The 18,618-nt window shown below is 46.9% G+C and overlaps 2 protein-coding genes across 2 annotated transcripts in view; one reads left to right on the top strand and one right to left on the bottom strand.

The window, feature by feature from the left end:
• The first annotated feature begins 346 nt into the window (after positions 1 to 346).
• Positions 347 to 2,178, top strand: Ydjc (YdjC homolog (bacterial)). Its single transcript, XM_013031545.1, has 5 exons — positions 347 to 545; positions 628 to 787; positions 913 to 1,012; positions 1,103 to 1,280; positions 1,494 to 2,178. The coding sequence occupies exons 1-5, from the start codon at positions 382 to 384 to the stop codon at positions 1,858 to 1,860; spliced, it is 969 nt and encodes a 322-aa protein (XP_012886999.1). The 5' UTR covers positions 347 to 381; the 3' UTR covers positions 1,861 to 2,178.
• Positions 2,179 to 10,704: 8,526 nt separating this feature from the next.
• The window catches only part of Ube2l3 (ubiquitin-conjugating enzyme E2L 3), a 61,823-nt gene continuing 53,909 nt past the window's right edge, over positions 10,705 to 18,618 (bottom strand). Inside the window, exon 4 of the mRNA XM_013031576.1 lies at positions 10,705 to 11,461. Coding sequence (XP_012887030.1) covers positions 11,307 to 11,461 — 155 coding nt within the window. The 3' untranslated portion in view covers positions 10,705 to 11,306. The remainder of the gene's footprint in view (positions 11,462 to 18,618) is intronic.

Genomic DNA, 18,618 nt, shown 5'->3' with positions numbered 1-18,618 from the left:
TTAAAGCCAGGCCAGCCAGTGAAGTCCGTGAAACTTTTTTAACCACCAAAAAGCTGGACGTGGAGCCGTGGCTCAAGTGGTAGAGTACCAACCTTGAGCAAACAAGCTAAGGGACAGACCCAGGCTCTGCGTTCAAGCTCTAATTCTACCTCTCCCCCCCCCTCCCGTCCCTCTCTCCCTCCTCTCCCTCTCTCCAATTTTCACTTTCTAGTCAAGGAAAGTTCTGGGATGCCTTGAGGGCAGTCGGCAGTGTGGTTGCAGTGCTTCACCGGGACCACTAGATGGCAATAACAAAACCGTGTTTGGGCATGTGCGTCGGGGCGGGGCCTAGCTAGCTGAGGGGGTGTCCAGCTTCTCTCAGGCCGAGGGTTCCCCGCGATCATGGCCTGGCCGCGCGTGCAGCTGGTAGTCACCGCGGATGACTTTGGCTACTGCCCGCGACGCGATGAGGGCATCCTGGCGGCCTTCTTGGCAGGAACCGTGACCAGTGTGTCCCTATTGGTCAACGGCGCATCCGCAGAGAGCGCGGCGGAGCTGGCCCGCAGGTGAGAACGATCTCCTCACAGGATCGGGTGGGGCTGGGGAGGCTGGGGGCTGCCTGTGCTCCCGCTCGAGCTCCTCCCGCAGGTACAGCATCCCCACGGGCCTCCACGCCAACCTGTCTGAGGGCCGCCCGGTGGGCCCGGCCCTCCACGGCAACTCGTCACTGCTCAGCCCGGAAGGCTTCTTCCTTGGCAAGATGGGATTCCGGGAGGCAGTAGCGGCCGGAGACATAGCTTTGCCCCAGGTGCGGTGGCGCGCCTGCAGGAAGATGCGCACGATGACCCCCAAAGCCCAGCCCAATGGTAGCACAAAGAGGGGACCCTCTGTAGCTCATCTGGAAGCTTAAGGTGTCCGTACCTCTTCCCCCAGGTGCGGGAGGAGCTAGAGGCCCAACTGAGCCGCTTCCGGGAGTTGCTGGGCAGGTCCCCCACGCACGTGGATGCCCACCAGCACGTACACGTGCTCCCAGGTGCGTGGACTGACGCTCCCTCCCATGTTTAAGGGGCGTTGCTCCGGGGTGAGGAGTCTTGCTCCCCTCCTAAACCTGCTCCTCCAGCAGGCGTGTGCCAGGTGTTTGCTGAGGTGTTGCACGCTTACGGGGTGCGCTTCACACGGCTACCAGTGGAACGCGGCATAGGCAGCTGCACTTGGCTGGGAACACCGGCGCACGCCTTCGCCTGCACAGTGGAGCGCGATGCCCAAGCTGCCATGGGCCCCTTCTCCCGACTCGGCCTGCGGTGAGCACCCCTTCCCACTCCGGTCCTCTGGTTCTCCCCGCTGTCACTCCTCCCTCCCCCCCCCAGCCCCATGGGACTTCAGGGCTGTTGGTCTGAATGTGTCCCTGGTCTGCTGTGTCCCTTTCTTAACCCGGAAATGGGTCAAGCATCCACTGGCTGCCCCCATTCAAGTTCTGCCCCGCCTTGCTGCAGTTCTTGTCCTGGCACTCACAGGTGGACTGACACCTTCGTGGGCCTGAGCACTTGCGGCCGACACATGTCTGCTCAACGCGTGCTGGAGGCCCTGGCACGAGCCCTGGAAGGTATTCCTGCGAGCCAGCCTCTGACAGCCGAGTTAATGGTCCACCCAGGTTATCCGAGTGTGCCTCCACTTGGGGGATGTGGCCAGGGCCCCGATGCTTTCTCCTGTTCTTGGGAGCGGCTGCATGAGCTCCAAGTCCTCATGGAACCTACACTGAAGACCCAGCTTGCCCAGGATAGCATACAACTCTCTACTCTTGATGACCTGAACTCCAAGTGGGCTGAGGAAGGAATCCCTTGTGAGCCAACTCTGGAACCTATCCTGGAGCCTTCACCTTGATACTAGCAGCCTAAGCACCAATGCCCCTAAGTGTGGAGGAACTGGTCAAGATTAAGCTCTTGTACAGCCTGGTAACAGGCCTCAGAGCAATCTTTATGACTTCCCAGGGTAAAACACTGTCAGTTCTGTGCCCAACTTTGTGTTCATATGGCTCAGAGTGATAACTAGTGCTTGGGCAGCCTCTTTTGCCTGCCTGCAGTATGTGACATCTTGATCTAAGGCCTGCAGAGCCAATTCGTGTTGCAGTGTCAAAACTGATTGCTCAGGGGCAATGGGTAGAGACTTTATGTTAATAAAAGAATAATTGCTTCTTTCAGACTTGGGTGGTTTTCACAAAAACAAGATTGGATATAGAGCAACTCTTTTGTGGACCAAATCCAAAAGAAAATGTTTCATGGCTAGGAATGTGGCTTAGTGGCAGATTGCTTGCCTAGCATGCATGAAGCCCTGGGTTCGATTCCCCAGTGTCACACAAACAGAAAAAGCCAGAAGTGGGCTGGGAAGGTGGCTCAGTGGTAGAGTGCTTGCTTTGCACAACAAAAGAAAAAACAAAAAAGAAAATGTTTCCGAAAATATAAGCAAAAGCATCTCCACATTCTAGTTTTGTTCATGTTTAGGTGTTTGGATTTTGACTTAGGGAGGGGTCCCATTATGGACTTGAACTCCTGGAGTCAAGCCTCCTACTAGCTGGGACAGGCACATGCTACTGCATCTAACAAAACTTCCTTTTTTTTTGTTGTTGGTCATGGAACTTGAACTCAGGGCCTGGGAGCTGTTCCCTGAGCCTTTTCACTCAAGGCTAGTGCTCTACCACTTTATGGCACAGCTCCACTTCCAATTTTCTGGTGGTTTACTGAAGATGAGAATCTCATACTTTCCTGCCTGGGCTGGCTTTGAACCATTGTCCTCAGACCTCAGCCTCCTGAGTAGCTAGCATGAGCCACCAGTGCCCACCTTCATTAAAAAACTTATTGTAAAGATGATGTACAGAGGGATTACAGTTACATAGGTAATGAGTACATTTCCTTTAGAACGGCGTTACCCCCTCCCCAGCTTCAGTTTTTTAATTTTTGGTGGGGAAGGGATAGGAATAAGACTGTCATCTCAGCTGGGTGCTGGTGGCTCACGCCTGTAATCCTAGCTACTCAGGAGGCTGAGATCTGAGGATCACGGTTCAAAGCCAGCCCGGGCAGGAGAGACCATGAGACTCCTATCTCCAATAAACCACCAGAAAACCGGAAGTGGTGCTGTAGCTCAAGTGGTAGAGCGCTCGCCTTGAGCTGAAGAGCTGAGGGACAGCGCCCAGGCCGAGAGTTCAAGTCCCATGACCGACAAAAAAAAAAAAGTGTCATCTCACTAGTCTATTTTGAGACATATGGTAACCTGAAGGAGACTGTCATCTCACTATTCAATTTTGTGAGAGATATGGTAACCTCAATTTTTATTTAAAAAAAAGATCACAGCAGGTGCTGGCGACTTATGTCTATAATCCTAGCTACTCAGGAGGCTGAGTTCTGAGGATCATGGTTCAAAGCCAGCCTGAGACTCTTACCTCTAATTAACCACCAGAAAACTGGAGGTGGCACTGTGGCTCAAATGGTAGAGCACTAGATTTGAGCTGAAGCGCTGAGGGATAGCGTCTAGACCCAGAGTTCAAGACCCACAACTGACAAAAATAAATCAGGTTGATCACATTGTTAGCCTTTCTAAGGTACAGGTTTACATAGAAACTGCATGCTCGTAGAAGTGTTTTTTTTCCAGGACAGGCAATCTTCTGTGGAATTAAGAACCTGATAGCAGCCGGGTACTAATGGCTCATGCATGTAATCCTAGCTACTCAGGAGGCTGAGATCTGAGGATCGAGGTTCAAAGCCAGCCCAGGCAGGAAAGTCCAGGAGACTCTTATCTCCAATAAACTACTGGAAAACCGGAAGTAACACTGGGCTCAAGTGGTAGAGCGCTCATCTTGAGCTGAAGAGTGCAGGGACAGTGTCCAAACCCAGAGTTCAAGCCCCACGACCGACCAAAAAAAAAAAAAAGAACCCGATAGCTGGGTGCCAGTGGCTCACCCCTGTAATCCTAGCTGCTCAGGAAGCTGAAATCTGAGGTCTGAAGTTCAAAGTCAGCCCAGGCAGAAAAGTCCCCGTGAAACTCTATCTCCAATTAACCACTCAAAACCTGAAAGTGGTGTTGTGGCTCAAGTGGTAGAGTGCTAGCTCTGAGCACAAAGAGGCTCAGGGACAGTGAATAGGCCCTGAGTTCAAGCCCACAACTGACAAAAAAAAAAACAACAAAAACCTGGGATTCCTCACCGGACTTGGTCAAATATGGTTCCTGTCAACAGGGACTCTTAGGTCTAATGGATCAAAAACCCTGAGATGAAGGGAACAAATAAGCAATTCACAGGGAGTTCTAGACATAATCCTCCGTCCCACTCTGGAGGATGGAAAAGGAGGTCTCATTTCTTTCTTTTTTGGTGTCGGTACTGGGGCTTGAACTCAGGACCTTATGCTCTTGTTCAGCTTTTTCAATCATGGCTGGCACTCTATACTTCAACCACATCTCTAGGTCTGGCTTTTTGATGGTTAACTAGAAATAAGAACCTCATGATTGGGCTGGGAAGGTGGCTCAGTGGTAGAGCCCTTGCCTTTATGCATGAGGCCCTGTGTTCGATTCCTCAGCACCACATAAGCAGAAAAAAAAAGGCCGGAAGTGGTGCTGTGGCTCAAGTGGTAGAGCACTCGCCTTGAGCTGAAAAGCTGAGGGACAGTGCCCAGGCCCAGAGTTCAGGCTCCATGACCGGACCAAAAAAAAAAAAAAAAACCCAAAAAACAAGAACCTCATGATTACTTAATTTCTCATGTCCTCATTTACAGATTTATAGGTAGGAGTCACAGAGCAGAGCTTTGAATATGATCATTCATTTATTTGATATACATTAACCCCTGGCCTGAATCAAATATGGGATCAGATGCCAAGAGGGCTACTATTCAGTCTCGGCAGTCTTTAGGAACAGGTAGTTTTCTGAAGGCATGAATCGGATCTTGTACCTCCTTCCTGCCTCCAACCTCTGAACTATGGTTTCAGCTCTGTCATTATTTATTTATTTATTTTGCAGTTCCTGGGTCTTGAACTCAGGGCCTGGGGACTGTCCCTGAGCCTCTTAGTGATCAAGGCTAGCACTCTACCACTTGAGCCACAGCACTATTTCTGGCTTGTTGAGCAATTTACTGGAGATAAGATCTAATGGGGACTTTTATAACTGGGCTTGCTTTGAACTTCGATCCTCAGATCACAGACTCCTGAGTAGTTAGGATTACAGGCATGAGCCACCTGTGCCCGGCTTTCAGCTCTGTCTTTTCTAGTTCCATACTCATCTTCCCTCCTAACCTGCCCTTGACTTTGACAAGAGTACCTTTCCTACTTTTTTTGGGGGGGGGAGGGAGGGAAGGGTCAGTCATGGGGCTTGAACTCTGGACCTGGGTGCTGTCCCTGAGCTCTTCAGCTCAAGGCAAACACTCTACCACGTGAACCACACACCCCTTCTGGTTTTCTGGTGGTTAATTGGAGATAAGAGTCTCATGGACTTTCCTGCTTGAGCCTGCTTGGAACCGTGATCCTCCGATCTCAGCCTCCTTAGTTAGAATTATAGGCATGAGCCACAGATGCCTGGCTTCCTACTTCTTATTCCTGCTTAAAGGACTTGTACGTTTGGTTCCTGCTGTTATCTAGGCTTTGCCTCCTGGCTTCAGCCAATCTAGTGGCAGTGATGGTTAGTCACAGCAGCAGGCTGCTGGCTGGGGCTGGCAGGAGGGTATGGCCATAGAGGCAGCTCTCAACAGAAGCATTCTGCTATGGAGTGCTCAGAGCTGACAGCACCTGGCTCTGATGTTTGGGAGAGAAACTGGGTAAGCAGAAGATAGACTTGGGGAAACAGGAGCCTGCACAGATGCTCAGAGGGAGCTGCAGGAATGGCTACCCAAGGGAAGGAAGAAGAGATCAGCAGTGAGAGGCTAAGAATAGCTCTTTGACTGTGAACATTCAGGATTGGGGAGACTTGCAAGAGAATCAGGTGAACAAGGCTCACCTCACTGGGGAAAAAAACAATGAATCTAAGGACAGAACTTAGAGAATGTCAAATAAATGAATGAGAATTCAAAGCTCTACTCTGCCACTTCCACCACTAAGTCTGTAAAATGGGGGCATGAGAAATTTAGTGACTGTGAAACTTTTTCTTTGGTTCTGGGGCTTGAATTCAGGGCAGGGCAGGGCTCTGTCCCTGAGCCTCTCTGTGCTCAAGGCTAGTGCTCTAGCACTTGAGCCACAGCGCCACTTCCAGACTGTGAAACTCTTATCTCCAATTAACTGTCAAAAAGCAACATCTGCTGAGCAGGTGGCTCATGCCTATAATCCTAGCTACTCAGGAGGGTGAGATTGGAGGATTGTGATTTGTGGCCAACCTAGGCAGGAAAGTCTCTAAGACTCAAAAAAATATTTTTGAGAAGGGAAGGTTGGTCACGGGGCTTGAACTCGGCTTGGGCACTGTCCCTTAACTTTTCTGCTTAAGGCTAGCACTCTTCTCACTTAGAGCCACAGCTCCATTTCTGGTTTTCTGGTGGTTAATTGGAGATGAGTCTCATGGGGACTTTCCTGCCCAGGCTGGCTTTGAACCATCAACCTCAGATCTCAGCTTCCTGAGTAGCTAGGTTTACAGGCGTGAGCCACCAGCATCCAGTTTGTGAGACTTCTTCCAATGAACTCAAAAAAAAAGTCAAGCAGTAGAGTGCTAGCCTTGAGCTGAAGAGCTGAGGGACAGTACTTAGGTCCAGAGTTCAGGCCCCACTACTGACAACAACAAAAAGTCAGTAAACTGGGTGCTAGTGGCTCATGCCTGTAATTCTAGCTACTCAGGAGGCTAAGATCGGAGGATCGCGGTTCATAGCCTGGGTAGGAAAATCAGTGAGACTCATGATCTCCAACTGACCACTAGAAAACCGGAAGTGGTGCTGGGGCTCAAGTGATAGAGCACTAGCCTTGAGCTGAAGAGCTCAGGGACAGTATCCCGGCTGAGTTCAAGCCTCATGACTGGCACATGCACACGTGTGCACATACACACAAAGCCAGATCTTTTTTTTTGGGGGGGGGTACTAGGGTTTGAACTCTAGGATTATATTTGCTATACAAGTGCCTCCAGTATGAGCATATTATGAGGAGTCCTCTGCACACAGTAAATGACTTAGACAAATGGTTTACTGTTATTCCAAACTTCCAGTCCTCATGCATGGAAGGTCTGCTTTTGCCAGAATCCAGCCTGGCCAACACAGTAACGGCCAGTGTGATCTACTGGGGAACCAGTACACGGGGGAACCTATAGTCATGTGTGAGGTCTATACATGGACATCCCTAACCCTGTCAGGAAGATTCTCCAGAAGTGGCTTACTTCCCTGATCCTCAGGGCTCTCCCAGGAGTCCTAAGGAACTTGTTCTAACCAATCAAGTAATGGTTATTTTATCAAGTGTGGCCTGGACCAGCCAGGCACTGGGCTGTAATGAAACAGTCCCTTGTCCTGGCTTTACTGTGGGCTCAAGCAGGAAGAAAGACTAGATAGAGCCAGGCAGGAAAAAAAAACAGTATCAGCTCTGGCTTCCTCTTTGACTGGGTTGAATAGCGTATGTGGGCACAGATGCACTGCTAAATGAAAGTCAGAGAAGGGCTCAGAAGTTGCTCATTTGGCAGTGAGGTAATTGTGAGTCCTATGTCCAAAAGGGGCTTCAATATATAAGAGTGACAAGCCAGTATCTAATTGGTACCAAAGTCATGAACTAAATGCTTATTTAATTCTAAACAATAAACTGGGGAAGAAAAGACAAGTGTGATAGCACTCACCTATAATTCTAGCACTCAGAAGTCTGAGGCAGGAAGATGTCAAGTTCAATGTCACCATGTACTATGTATTGAAACCCTCTCAAAATATCAAAAACCAGGGCTGGGAAGGTGGCACTGTCCTGAGCTTTTTAACTGAAGGCTAGCACTCTACCACTTTGAGCCAGAGCTCTACTTCAGGTGGCTCAGTGGTAGAGTGCTTGCCTCACATGCATGAAGCCCTGGGTTCAATTCCTCAGCACCACAAAAGTAGAAAAAGCCAAAAGTGGCACTGTGGCTCAAGTGGTAAAGTGCTAGCCTTGAACCGAGCTGAGGGACAGTGTCCAGGCTCAGAGTTCAGGCTCCCTGACCGACACACACACACACACACACACCCACACACACCCACACACACACAAATAACAAACAAAAAACCAAACCAGGTCGGTGCTGGAGTTCAAGTCCCATGACTGACTAAATGACAAAAAATCCCGACCAACCCAACCCCCCTCTAAACTGTTGGAATGTGAAGGCCAGAAAATAGCAAGATTTAGAAAACAGGTAGTTGAAGATTTTTCAGGCCTCTGACTTTAGTGGAGAAATTGTAGCTAGGTCTAGACACACAGGGATCCCCAGGAAGGCAGTATTTGATTGGTAGGACCATACTGTGATTAAGTGTAAAAACACAGCCAGGTGTCCTTGGCCATTATCTGGAGCCTATGTAATTTAAGGTTCTCACAGCAGTGTGTTGGGACTAAAGAGGACAAAAATGTGTGTGTGGCAGAACCCATCTATGATCAAATGAAAGGACCTTTCTTTTCCCCCTGGTAAAAATGACACACTAGGAAGTTTCCCTCCCTAAGATCTGCAGATGTGGTCTCATCTAGTGGCCAGTTCCAAGTAGAAAACCTGGTCTGACCAAAAGTATTCATTGGTCTGTCTGAGTCAGCCCTACTGCTGGCAGTGCCAGCTATCCTAGGGATTCTGAACTGTTTCTGGCTAGAATCCTTCAGGGAATTAGCCCAGCCCCACCCTCAATCACACATCCTTTTTTTAGTTAAGGACCTTGATCAAGCCACCCTTCTCAGAGAGTCTTCACCTCTGCTAAATGAAAGTGGTTTATATCATTGCTTTTCACCCATCTGCTTATGCTCCTTTTTGGGGTTAGGAAGGAGAGATTAGAGGCCCAGCCACCCCTTCCCAGTGTCCAAGGCCCTGATAATGCCCACCCCTAAAGGAAGAAGGCAACATGACCAAGCCAGTGTTGGAGAGCATTTTTATTAAGGGCAGCAGAATGGGTTCGCAGCATCTTAGAAGAAAGCCTATTCTCCGCCACTGTGGAGGGGGCAGGGCGAGGACCTAGGGCACTTCAAGGAACCAGGCAGATGTGAATTCCTGAGGCAGCACGGGTCAGTGGTGGATGGCTGCTCCACAGCTTGCCCCTTCTCTGGAGGATCCAGCTTTTAGGGTTTGGAGCAGCTGGAGCTGCCACCAGCTTGCTCAAAGCCTAACCAAGGGCAAGGCTGAGAGGAGTCCAGGACACCCAGGCCCAGGGAGGGATACCCACTGCACTGACTCCAAAGCCAGGCCTCTGCTGCCAGGGAAGACAAGAGTCCCTGAGGGGCTGCCGGCATAGCGGTGCCCTCCTGTGGGGGACAAAGAGCCGTGAGGGAGTGTCAGGCAGGCAGAGCTAAGTTGGCAGAAATGTGAAGCAACAGGAGTTCCAGGAATGGCAATATTTCTAGATTTGAAGGAGTAACGAGAACAAATGGTGGCTTGTTTAGATAGCTTCTGACAGAATTTGGCATTTTATTACAAATCTGAATGTGAGTGAAATAAAATCCATGATCACTTTTCTGCTAGTGGAGACAAAAGATGTGGAAATGCTAGTCCAGTGCTCTTGCCAACTGGAAACATGGGAATCTGCAGTAACCTGCCCCCCCCCCCTCGCGTATCTAGGACTAAAGAAGCTGAGTTCATTTCCACATTGTGGGGCTGCGTGCTTGAGGCAGTATTATGCTGCCTGACCCACAAAACTTCTTACTTCTGCACAGATGAAACCCAAAGCTGTCTTACACATCTGTGAGCCAGGAAGACCTCAAGCTCTAGAACTAAAGTTAAAACAGAGTAAAGTTTCTGGAAGTTGTCTTCTCCACAGGATCTAGTCTCCCCACAAGCCGAGAAGGGAAGCCGCCAGTGGTAGAAGCAGAGTTGGTGATACAGGGGTAGGCGAATGCTTGTCAGCTTCCGCAGGGTATCAGAGTGCATTGTATTTGCTACTGTTTCAGGGATAGTCCCACTTGCTTTGAAAAGACATTAACATTCAACTCCTTACAAAGTTCATCTGATGATAAATTCTAAGGTCAATTTTTATTTCTACAAAAAAAAGGCAATCAAAACAATATAAAACACATTGAAAGGGTATTGAGTGAGCTTCAAGTGGAGCTTGACTCTGCAAAGGCTGTGAGTCCAAAGAGAGGGAAGGCCATCTTGTTCCTGGGCTGGGCTGGCAGCTGCTCCGAAGGAAAAGGCCAGTAGGAACCCGAGCGACCCCAGACTGGTGCTGGCCACAAAGCCGAGTTCTACCAATTCCAATTCTGCAAAGGGTCAAATCTGCCAAGGGAGGGCTGTGGTGGGACTGCCGCACTGAGTTGGAGAGCTCTGTGGCACATTCAGATGGTAGAGGAGCTTGGAACTTCAAAAGAATATTCTGGCTTTTGCTTTATGATGACCAGTGGATCTTCTAACATGGCTGCATGAAGGGATGCTGACCTTTGAGAACTTTCTGGTGAGAAATTCATCACACAAGTGCACAGCATCCTCAACTGGCAGGCCCTAACTCCAGGATCACCACAGACCTGGCCACATACAAACAGTGGAGCTTTTGCCCATTCAATCCACAGTACTGTGGAAACAACCAAAATTTTATACAGGAGCTGGGCTTCTCTTTGGGTGGCCTTTCTTTTTTTTTTTTTTTTTAGTTATTATTTTTTAAAGAGAGGAGGTATGTGCGTGGAGTGTGGATGTTTGCTTGTATTGTCATTTTTTTTTTTAAAAGGATGTTATAAACTGGTATCAGGAAAAGTCTGAACCAGCTCCCACAGGGCAGTGTGACAGAAGAAAAGTCACCACTGCCACTTTGTAGAGGGAGGCAATAAGACTTGGGCCTGGGGAAGTGAATTACTTGAAAAATAAACTAAATGCAAGAAAGTAGGAGTTGCAAGGGCAGGAGAGGAAAAGGAACCACAACCTTTTTTTTTTTTTTTTCCCAACCTTCTGGACTAACTTGAAGATTTGGGGTAAATTTGGACAGGAAAAGAAACACCATTCTTTTGAAGTAGATTGAAGCAGTGATTTTTAAAACAAAGAAAGCAGAACTAGAACATATGAAATTTTTAATCCTTTCTTTACAGGTTACCTAGACCACTTTTGATTAAGAAAACTGTAGAAAGTTAGTAACTGCCACAAGCGAACGCCAGGCGGTGGCACATGTCAATTTTCCACAGAGTCCTGCTTTGCGGGGTGTCTGAATGCACTGCTCGGGGTCTCTGTTCACACTTGCTGGAATCGTTCACGGCAGATTTTAGTCCACAGGTCGCTTTTCCCCATATTTCTTTGTAAACTCTTCAGCGTTCTTACAGAATTTTTTACGGTCCTTAGAGTATTCTTCAGCTAGGTCAGCCCGGAGGGGGTGCTCGGGCTGGGGATCGTTCACCAGTGCTATGAGGGACTGGATTACTGCCAAGAGAAGGACAAGGCATCGGGGGTTAGAACAGACTCAGAGAGTACAAGAGGCCGCTGATCTCAGGAAACAAACTCTTGACTTCTACAAGGACTAATGAAGAAAAATTAAGTCTCTTTTTATTTAAAAATTTGGCTCACCAGAATTCAACCTATCTTTCCTCTGTAATCAGAAGACAAGGTGATTGGTGGCAAACAGCCAACGTTAGAATGGATATCTGAGTGAAGCCCTGAGCCTCTGGGAAGGCTTCCTGACTTGACACCTTGGGATTCCCTGGCCCTGGTCACTCCCATCCACCTTTTGTATGTTGAAAACCGTGAGTGCGCATGGTCCCCCCACGCACACATAGTCATTTCTCAGATCCAGACTGGGTAATGCATGTGCTCAGGTGGTACTGTACATAGTTCAATACAGTTTCAATCACAGTGACTGAGTGAGCAGGTGAAGGAAGGGAGAGGGGAGTATAATAAGGCTGCACTTGTCCATGTGCAATGAGCTCATCCTAGTGGAACCCAGAATCTTCTGAATCTGGAAGTAAAATGAGTTGGTATACTTCATCCAACTACAGAGAGATTGACAACTACCAGCAATTTGAGACTGTCAATGCCACAGGTATTGACAATGCTGTGTCTGTGTTACTTCCCACTGACAAGTTCCTGGGTCAAAGGTGCCTCTCATCTCTGGATGTTGATGCTGCAGATTCCTCTCCCAGGGACCCAGGCTTTGCATCTATCATTATAAAAAAATGGAGTAAAACACGAATACTGGTTCAGTTATGCAGAAGTATAACCAGTAAGAACACATGCTGAAGTCTGGAGGGTCCTTAGAAAGCTAAAGATTGACCTCCCTTACGACCCAGTCAAACCACTTCTAGGCATCTACCCTGAACAACAGGAACCAATATACAAGGACACGTGCACCTCCATGTTTATTGCAGCACTGTTCACAATAGCTAGGATATGGAAACAACCTAGATGCCCCACCACAGATGAATGGATCCAAAAATTGTGGTATCTATACAATGGAATATTATGCAGCATTAGAAATGACAAAATAATGGCATTTGCAGGGAAATGGATGGAGCTAGAAGGAATCATGTTGAGCGAAGTAAGCCAAGAGCGAAGAGACAAACGGTACATGGTCTCCCTGATAAGTGGATGCTAAATCCAAAATGTTAGGTGATATGACAAAACTAACAGGACTTAAGAAACAAAGAACTCCTGCTCATCTGGTTGAACCACTACTAAATATCCCCATGCTGCTGATCACATATATGGTGCATAACATGTGAGCACCGTTATATATTACAGACTGTGATAGACAATTTGCTTCAGGAAAGTTAGAATGAACTTGTGACTTTAAATGAGCATCATTATTCCACAATACTGTGAATTTCCGGAAATTATGTAATCACTTAATCACAATCAAAAAAAAAAAAAAGAACCTCGGGGAAGGGAGGGAGGGAATGGTAGGGGGAAAACAATGGAGGGGGTAACAATGTTCAAGAGGAAGTGTACTCATTACCTCACTCATGTAACTGTAACCCTCTGTATAGTATCTTTACAATAAAAAAAAATTCCCAATTAAAAAAAAAAAAAGAACACATGCTGAGTGAAGCATGGCACAAAGACCTCTATCCACAGCACTGCCTATTAATGTCACTAAGTTAGAAGTAGAGGTCATCAGAGAGCTCATGTGATCATGATGGGCCCAGATGGACATGGGGAAAGTGTAGAGCTGGCAGGGTCCAGGATGAGTAGGAAAGATGGGTGGGTGGACACAAAGGGTAAACTCTGAACAGTGGAAAGATGCCAAGGACCTAGAAGGTCTTATGAAGGCCAGAACTGATTCTCAAATTCAGACTCAATACCCTTCAGAGTAGACACCTTCTTTTGACACACCTTGTGCCCACCTCTAAAGGAAGCATGTTTTTGTCTCTTTATTTCAAGATCTTCCTTTCTACATTTTATTTTCACTTGACTGAACAGACACAATAAACACATTTTGTTTCTATTTTTTCACTGCTATGCACTGTTAGCCTAATATATGCATACAGTCAATTTTTTTTGTTTGTTTTGTAAAATTCATTGTGCTTGTACTAGGGCTTGAATTCAGTACCTGGGCTATCTTTGAGCTCTTTTGTTCCAGGCTAGCACTCTATAACTTTAAGCCACAGTGCCACTTTTGGTTTTCTGGTGGTTAACTGAAGATTCTCACAAGTGTTCCTGCCCTGGCTGGCTTTGAACTGTGATCCTCAGATCACAGTGGACTGAGTAGCTAGGATTAAGGTGTGAGCCACTGACACCCAGCTCACCCCAACTTTTTGATGGCTGGACTTTGAACTGAGATCCACAGATCTCAGCTTCTTGAGTTGCTCAGATTATGGATATGAGCCACCAGCTCGTGGCCAGTCAATGTTACTGTTGAGTACATTTCCCAAGATTGCCTCACGGAGGTAGGCAGTGTGCTAAGGGCACGCTAGGGATATAGTTCAGGGCTATATCCCTACTCTTTAAATACATTTTTCAGAGACAGGGAATGTCAGTGACTCATATGAAAAATCATGTTTATTTGCCATAAACAGAAACCAAGCATTAATAAATATCCAACAGGGTAAAGAGTGTATCTTAATGGCAGAGTGCTTACATAATAGGTATGAGGTCCTGAGTTCCATCTCCAGAAACAGAAAATAAAAAGTATATCCAAGTCTCCCTCACTTCCTGCCTGAGCAGGTCCAAAATCACACTGGGGAACACACCTCTCTCAAGGCCATTTTCATGCTTCTTTATTTTATTTTATTTTTTGTCGGTCGTGGGGCTTGAACTCTGGGCCTGGGCGCTGTCCCTCAGCTCTTCAGCTCAAGGCGATTGCTCTACCACTGAGCTACAGCGCCATTTCCGGTTTCCTGGTGGTTTATTGGAGATAGGAGTCTCAAGGTCTTTCCTGCCCGGGCTGGCTTTGAACCGCGATCCTCAGATCTCAGCCTCCTGAGTAGCTAGGATTACAGGCGTGAGCCACCAGCGCCCGGCGCATTTTCATGCTTCTTTAAAACCTACCCTTGGCTTGTTGACCATGGTGTGTTTCAGTGTATGCTAAGTTTTTCTAACACTAACAGATGTGAGACTGCTCCCTTTACTTTGTTGTTTTTGATTTTAGGCTTGGAAACTTTAACCAATTTACTAAGAAGCAACAAGATATGGTGGCTTCCCTATCTTTTTTCATGATTAGAAGTGGTTCTAAAATAGAAAAAATATTGCCTCATTAATACTTTAGTAACCTCACTTGGCTAAGGGCAAGCTAAATGCATTGTGAAGGATACTCAATAAGCTTTCAGGATTTCCTGCTCACCTTGCTATAGATGCTCAAGCTCTCTACTTCTGTGACCATCCTAGCACCTAATTTATTAATATAACATCATTTAGTATTAGCACCTGATTTTTTTTTTTTTTGTCATGGGGCTTGAACTCTGGGCCTGGGCACTATCCCTCAGCTCTTCAGCTCACGGTAAGCGCTCTACCACTTGAGCCAGAGTGCAGTGGCATTCCTGCTTTCTGGTGGTTTATTGGAGATAAGAGTTTCACAAACTTTCCTGCACGACTGGCTTTGATTTTTAAAAGATAATCACCTTGCAAGTTGATTATATATTTCATTCTTTTCTGGGGGACTCATTTTTACTGCAAGTCTAAGTTAAAACAAACTTATGTAGGCTGGGAATATGACTTAGTGGTACAGTGCTTGCCTAGCATGCATGGAGCCCTGGGTTCGATTCCTCAGTACCACATAAACAGAAAAACTGGAAGTGGTGCTATGGCTCAAGTGGTAGAGTGCCAGCCTTGAGCAAAAGAAGCTCAGGGACAGTGCCCAGGCCCTGAGTTCAAGTCTCAGGACTGGCAAAAAAAAATGTAATCTTATGATATGAATCTCATTCTTTGTTGCTTTGGGTACATTTCTGGTTCCTCAGCTAAACTATAATATTGACAGCAGTAAAGAACTTGGTTTTACCAGAGAGAACCCTGACAGCTGCAAACTATGTTTTCAAGCTAACTACTATTGCTGTCTTATCCTCATCATTTTTCACATACAGAACAGTGTATTCATCATATTCTACAATAGTCTGGCCCTAGATTCTTCATTTTTCTTTTCTTTTCTTTTTTTGGTGGTTGTAGGGCTTGAACTCTGGGTCTGGCACTGTCCCCAAGCTCTTCAGATCAAGTCGAGTACTCTACCACCTGAGCCTCAGTGTCATTTCTGGTTTTCTGGTGGCTAACTGGAGATAAGAGTCTCCTGGACTTTCCTGCCTGGGCTGGCTTCGTGATCCTTAGATCTCAGCTTCCTGAGTAGCTAGGATGCCGGTGGCTCATGCCTGTAATCCTAGATACTCAGGAGGCTGAGAGCTGAGAATTGAGGTTCAAAATGAGTCCAGGCAGGAAAGTCCATGAAACTCTTATCTCCAGTAATCGACCAGAAAACCAGATGTGGTGTGAGGCTCAAGTGGTAGCATGCTAGCCTTGAGCTGAAGAGCTGAGGAACAGTGCCCGAGCCCAGAGTTCAGGCCCCACTACATTGAAAAAAAAGGGGGTGGGGAATAACTCTACCTCAGCGGTAAAGTACCAACCTAAACCAAGCATGAGTCCTTGAGTTCAAAGCCTCAGTCCTGCCAACCCTACCTCCTACTTGACTATATTATTTTATTTTTTTGGGTCTGTTCGTGGAGTCTGTACGCTGGGCCTGGGCGCTGTCCCTCAGCTCTTCAGCTCAAGGCTAGCGCTCTATCACTTGAGCCACAGCACCACTTCCTGCTTTTTTCTTTTTGCTTATGTGGTGCTGAGCCTCAGGCATGTAGGGCAAGCGCTCTACCATTGAGCCACCTTCCCAGCCCTTGACTATATTATTAAAAAATAAAGCTTGTAAAATTTCCTCTTTGTTTTTCTTAAAGACAGTTCATTTATTTTTTTGTTTTTGTTGGTCACAGGGCTTGAACTCTAGGCCTGGGCGCTGTCCTCAGCTCTTCAGCTCAGGGCTAGCACTCTACCACTTAACCCACTTCCAACCTTTTCTGTTTATGTGGTGCTGAGGAATCGAACCCAGGGTCTCATGCATGTGAGGCAAGCACTCTACCACTGAGCCACCTTCCCGGCCCACACAGTTCATTTATTTTTATTTATTTATTTATTTTTTTTGGGTCCAGTCATGGGGCCTGAACTCTGGGCCTGGGCGCTGTCCCTCAGCTCTTCAGCTCAAGGCTAGCACTCTACCACTTGAGCCACAGCGCCACTTCCGGCTTTTTTCTTTTTGCTTATGTGGTGCTGAGGAATCGAACCCAGGGCCTCAGGCATGCAAGGCAAGCGCTCTACCACTGAGCCACCTTCCCAGCCCCTACACAGTTCATTTATAATGGAGGACATAAACAATATTTCTTGTTCATGGAGATCCAAGGCTCAATTCTCATATGATGTCAGTGGTACCTTCCTCCAACCCCAAATGGAACGTGATAAGACATATAAATTAGACTTACCCTATTTATTATATTGTTTGAGTGCTTTCTAAATCTTATATACTTATTTGCTATAAGATAATGGTTTACAGGGGATTGAAACATACTACTGATAGATGTGATTTTTCTCTTCATATAATCTTACTGCTGTATTGTTTGCAATATGGAGATTCAATATAGAGCTGGCTTTAATACCAACTGTAATTTTTTTTGGGGGGGTGGCATGTTGGTTGTGGGGCTTGAACTTTGGGCCTGGGCCCTGTCCCTCAGCTCTTCAGCTCAAGGCGAGTGTTCTACCACCTGAGTCACTGAGCAACTTTGGTTTTCTGAGTTGTTTTTTGGAGATAAGAGTTTCATAGCCATTCTTGCCTGGGTTGGCTTGGAACCACAATCCTCAGCTCTCAACCTCCTGAGTAGCCAGGATTACAGGCATGAGTCACCGGTGACCAGCCACCAATTATTATTATTATTTTTGGTCGGTCATGGGGTCTGAACTCTGGGCCTGGGCGCTGTCCCTTCAGCTAAAGGCTAGCGCTCTACCACTTGAGCCACAGTGCCACTTCCAAGTTTTTTTCTTTTTGCTTACGTGGTGCTGAGTAATTGAACCCAGGGCCTCATGCATGCAAGACAAGCGCTCTACCACTGAGCCACCTTCCCAGCCCACCAATTGTATTTTATACAGAAAACTTCATTTGGCCATCAAACCGAGATTTTTTTTTTGTTTTTGATCTTGCCAGGCAGAACAAGTTAGCCTTGAACTCATAATCCCTCACTTAGTCTAAGTGTTAATGATTACAGGCATGTGTCACCAAGCCCTGTTCTAAGCCTCTGTTTTATTGCTAAGATAACTACTAGAATAAAACACTACCAAACAAAACTTTTTTTTTTTGGGGGGGGGGCTCCAGTTGTGGGGCCTGAACTCTGGGCCTGGGTGCTATCCCTCAGCTCTTCAGCTCAAGGCTAGCACTCTACCACTTGAGCCACAGCGCCACTTCTGGCTTTTTTTCTTTTTGCTTATGTGGTGCTGGGGAATCGAACTCAGGGTCTCATGAATGCAAGGCAAGCGCTCTACCACTGAGCCACCTTCTCAGCCCCCCAAACAAAACTCTTTACATTCTTTCTTCTGCTATTATTCCTTCAGTATACTATTTTTCCTTCATACTATTTTTGCTCAACTTTCAGTGCTTATATATAGACTTTCAGTTTTTTAAAACTGAGACTTAAAGTCATATACCAAAAATGTAACTCATTCCCAAACACAGTGGGTTTTTTGTGGGGGGAGGGCCATATTCACAAAGTTGTGCAACAACATCTACATTTTTTTTTTCTTGGCCATAGGACTTGAACTCAGGGCCTGGGTGCTGTCTTTAAGCTTTTCACTTAAGGCTAGCACTCTACAACTTTGAGCCATAGCTTCACTTTCAGTTCTAGTGGTTAATTGTAGATAAGAGTCTCACAGCCTTCCCTGCCTGGGCTGACTTTGAATAGCAATCCTCAGATCTCAGCCTCCTGAGTAGCTGGATTACAGGTGTGAGCAATAGGCGCCTGGCTCAATACTTTAGCTCAAGGCTAGTGCTCTACCACAGCACCACTTCCAGCTTTTTCTGCTTATGTGGTGCTGAGGAATCGAACCCAGGGCCTCATGCATGCAAGGCAAGC

Source organism: Dipodomys ordii, unplaced genomic scaffold (genome assembly GCF_000151885.1).
Source record: "Dipodomys ordii isolate 6190 unplaced genomic scaffold, Dord_2.0 Scaffold141, whole genome shotgun sequence".
Classification (NCBI taxonomy): Eukaryota; Metazoa; Chordata; class Mammalia; order Rodentia; family Heteromyidae; genus Dipodomys; species Dipodomys ordii.
The sequence above is the reverse complement of the archived record's forward strand: the minus strand, read 5'-3'. Positions and strand labels throughout refer to the sequence as shown.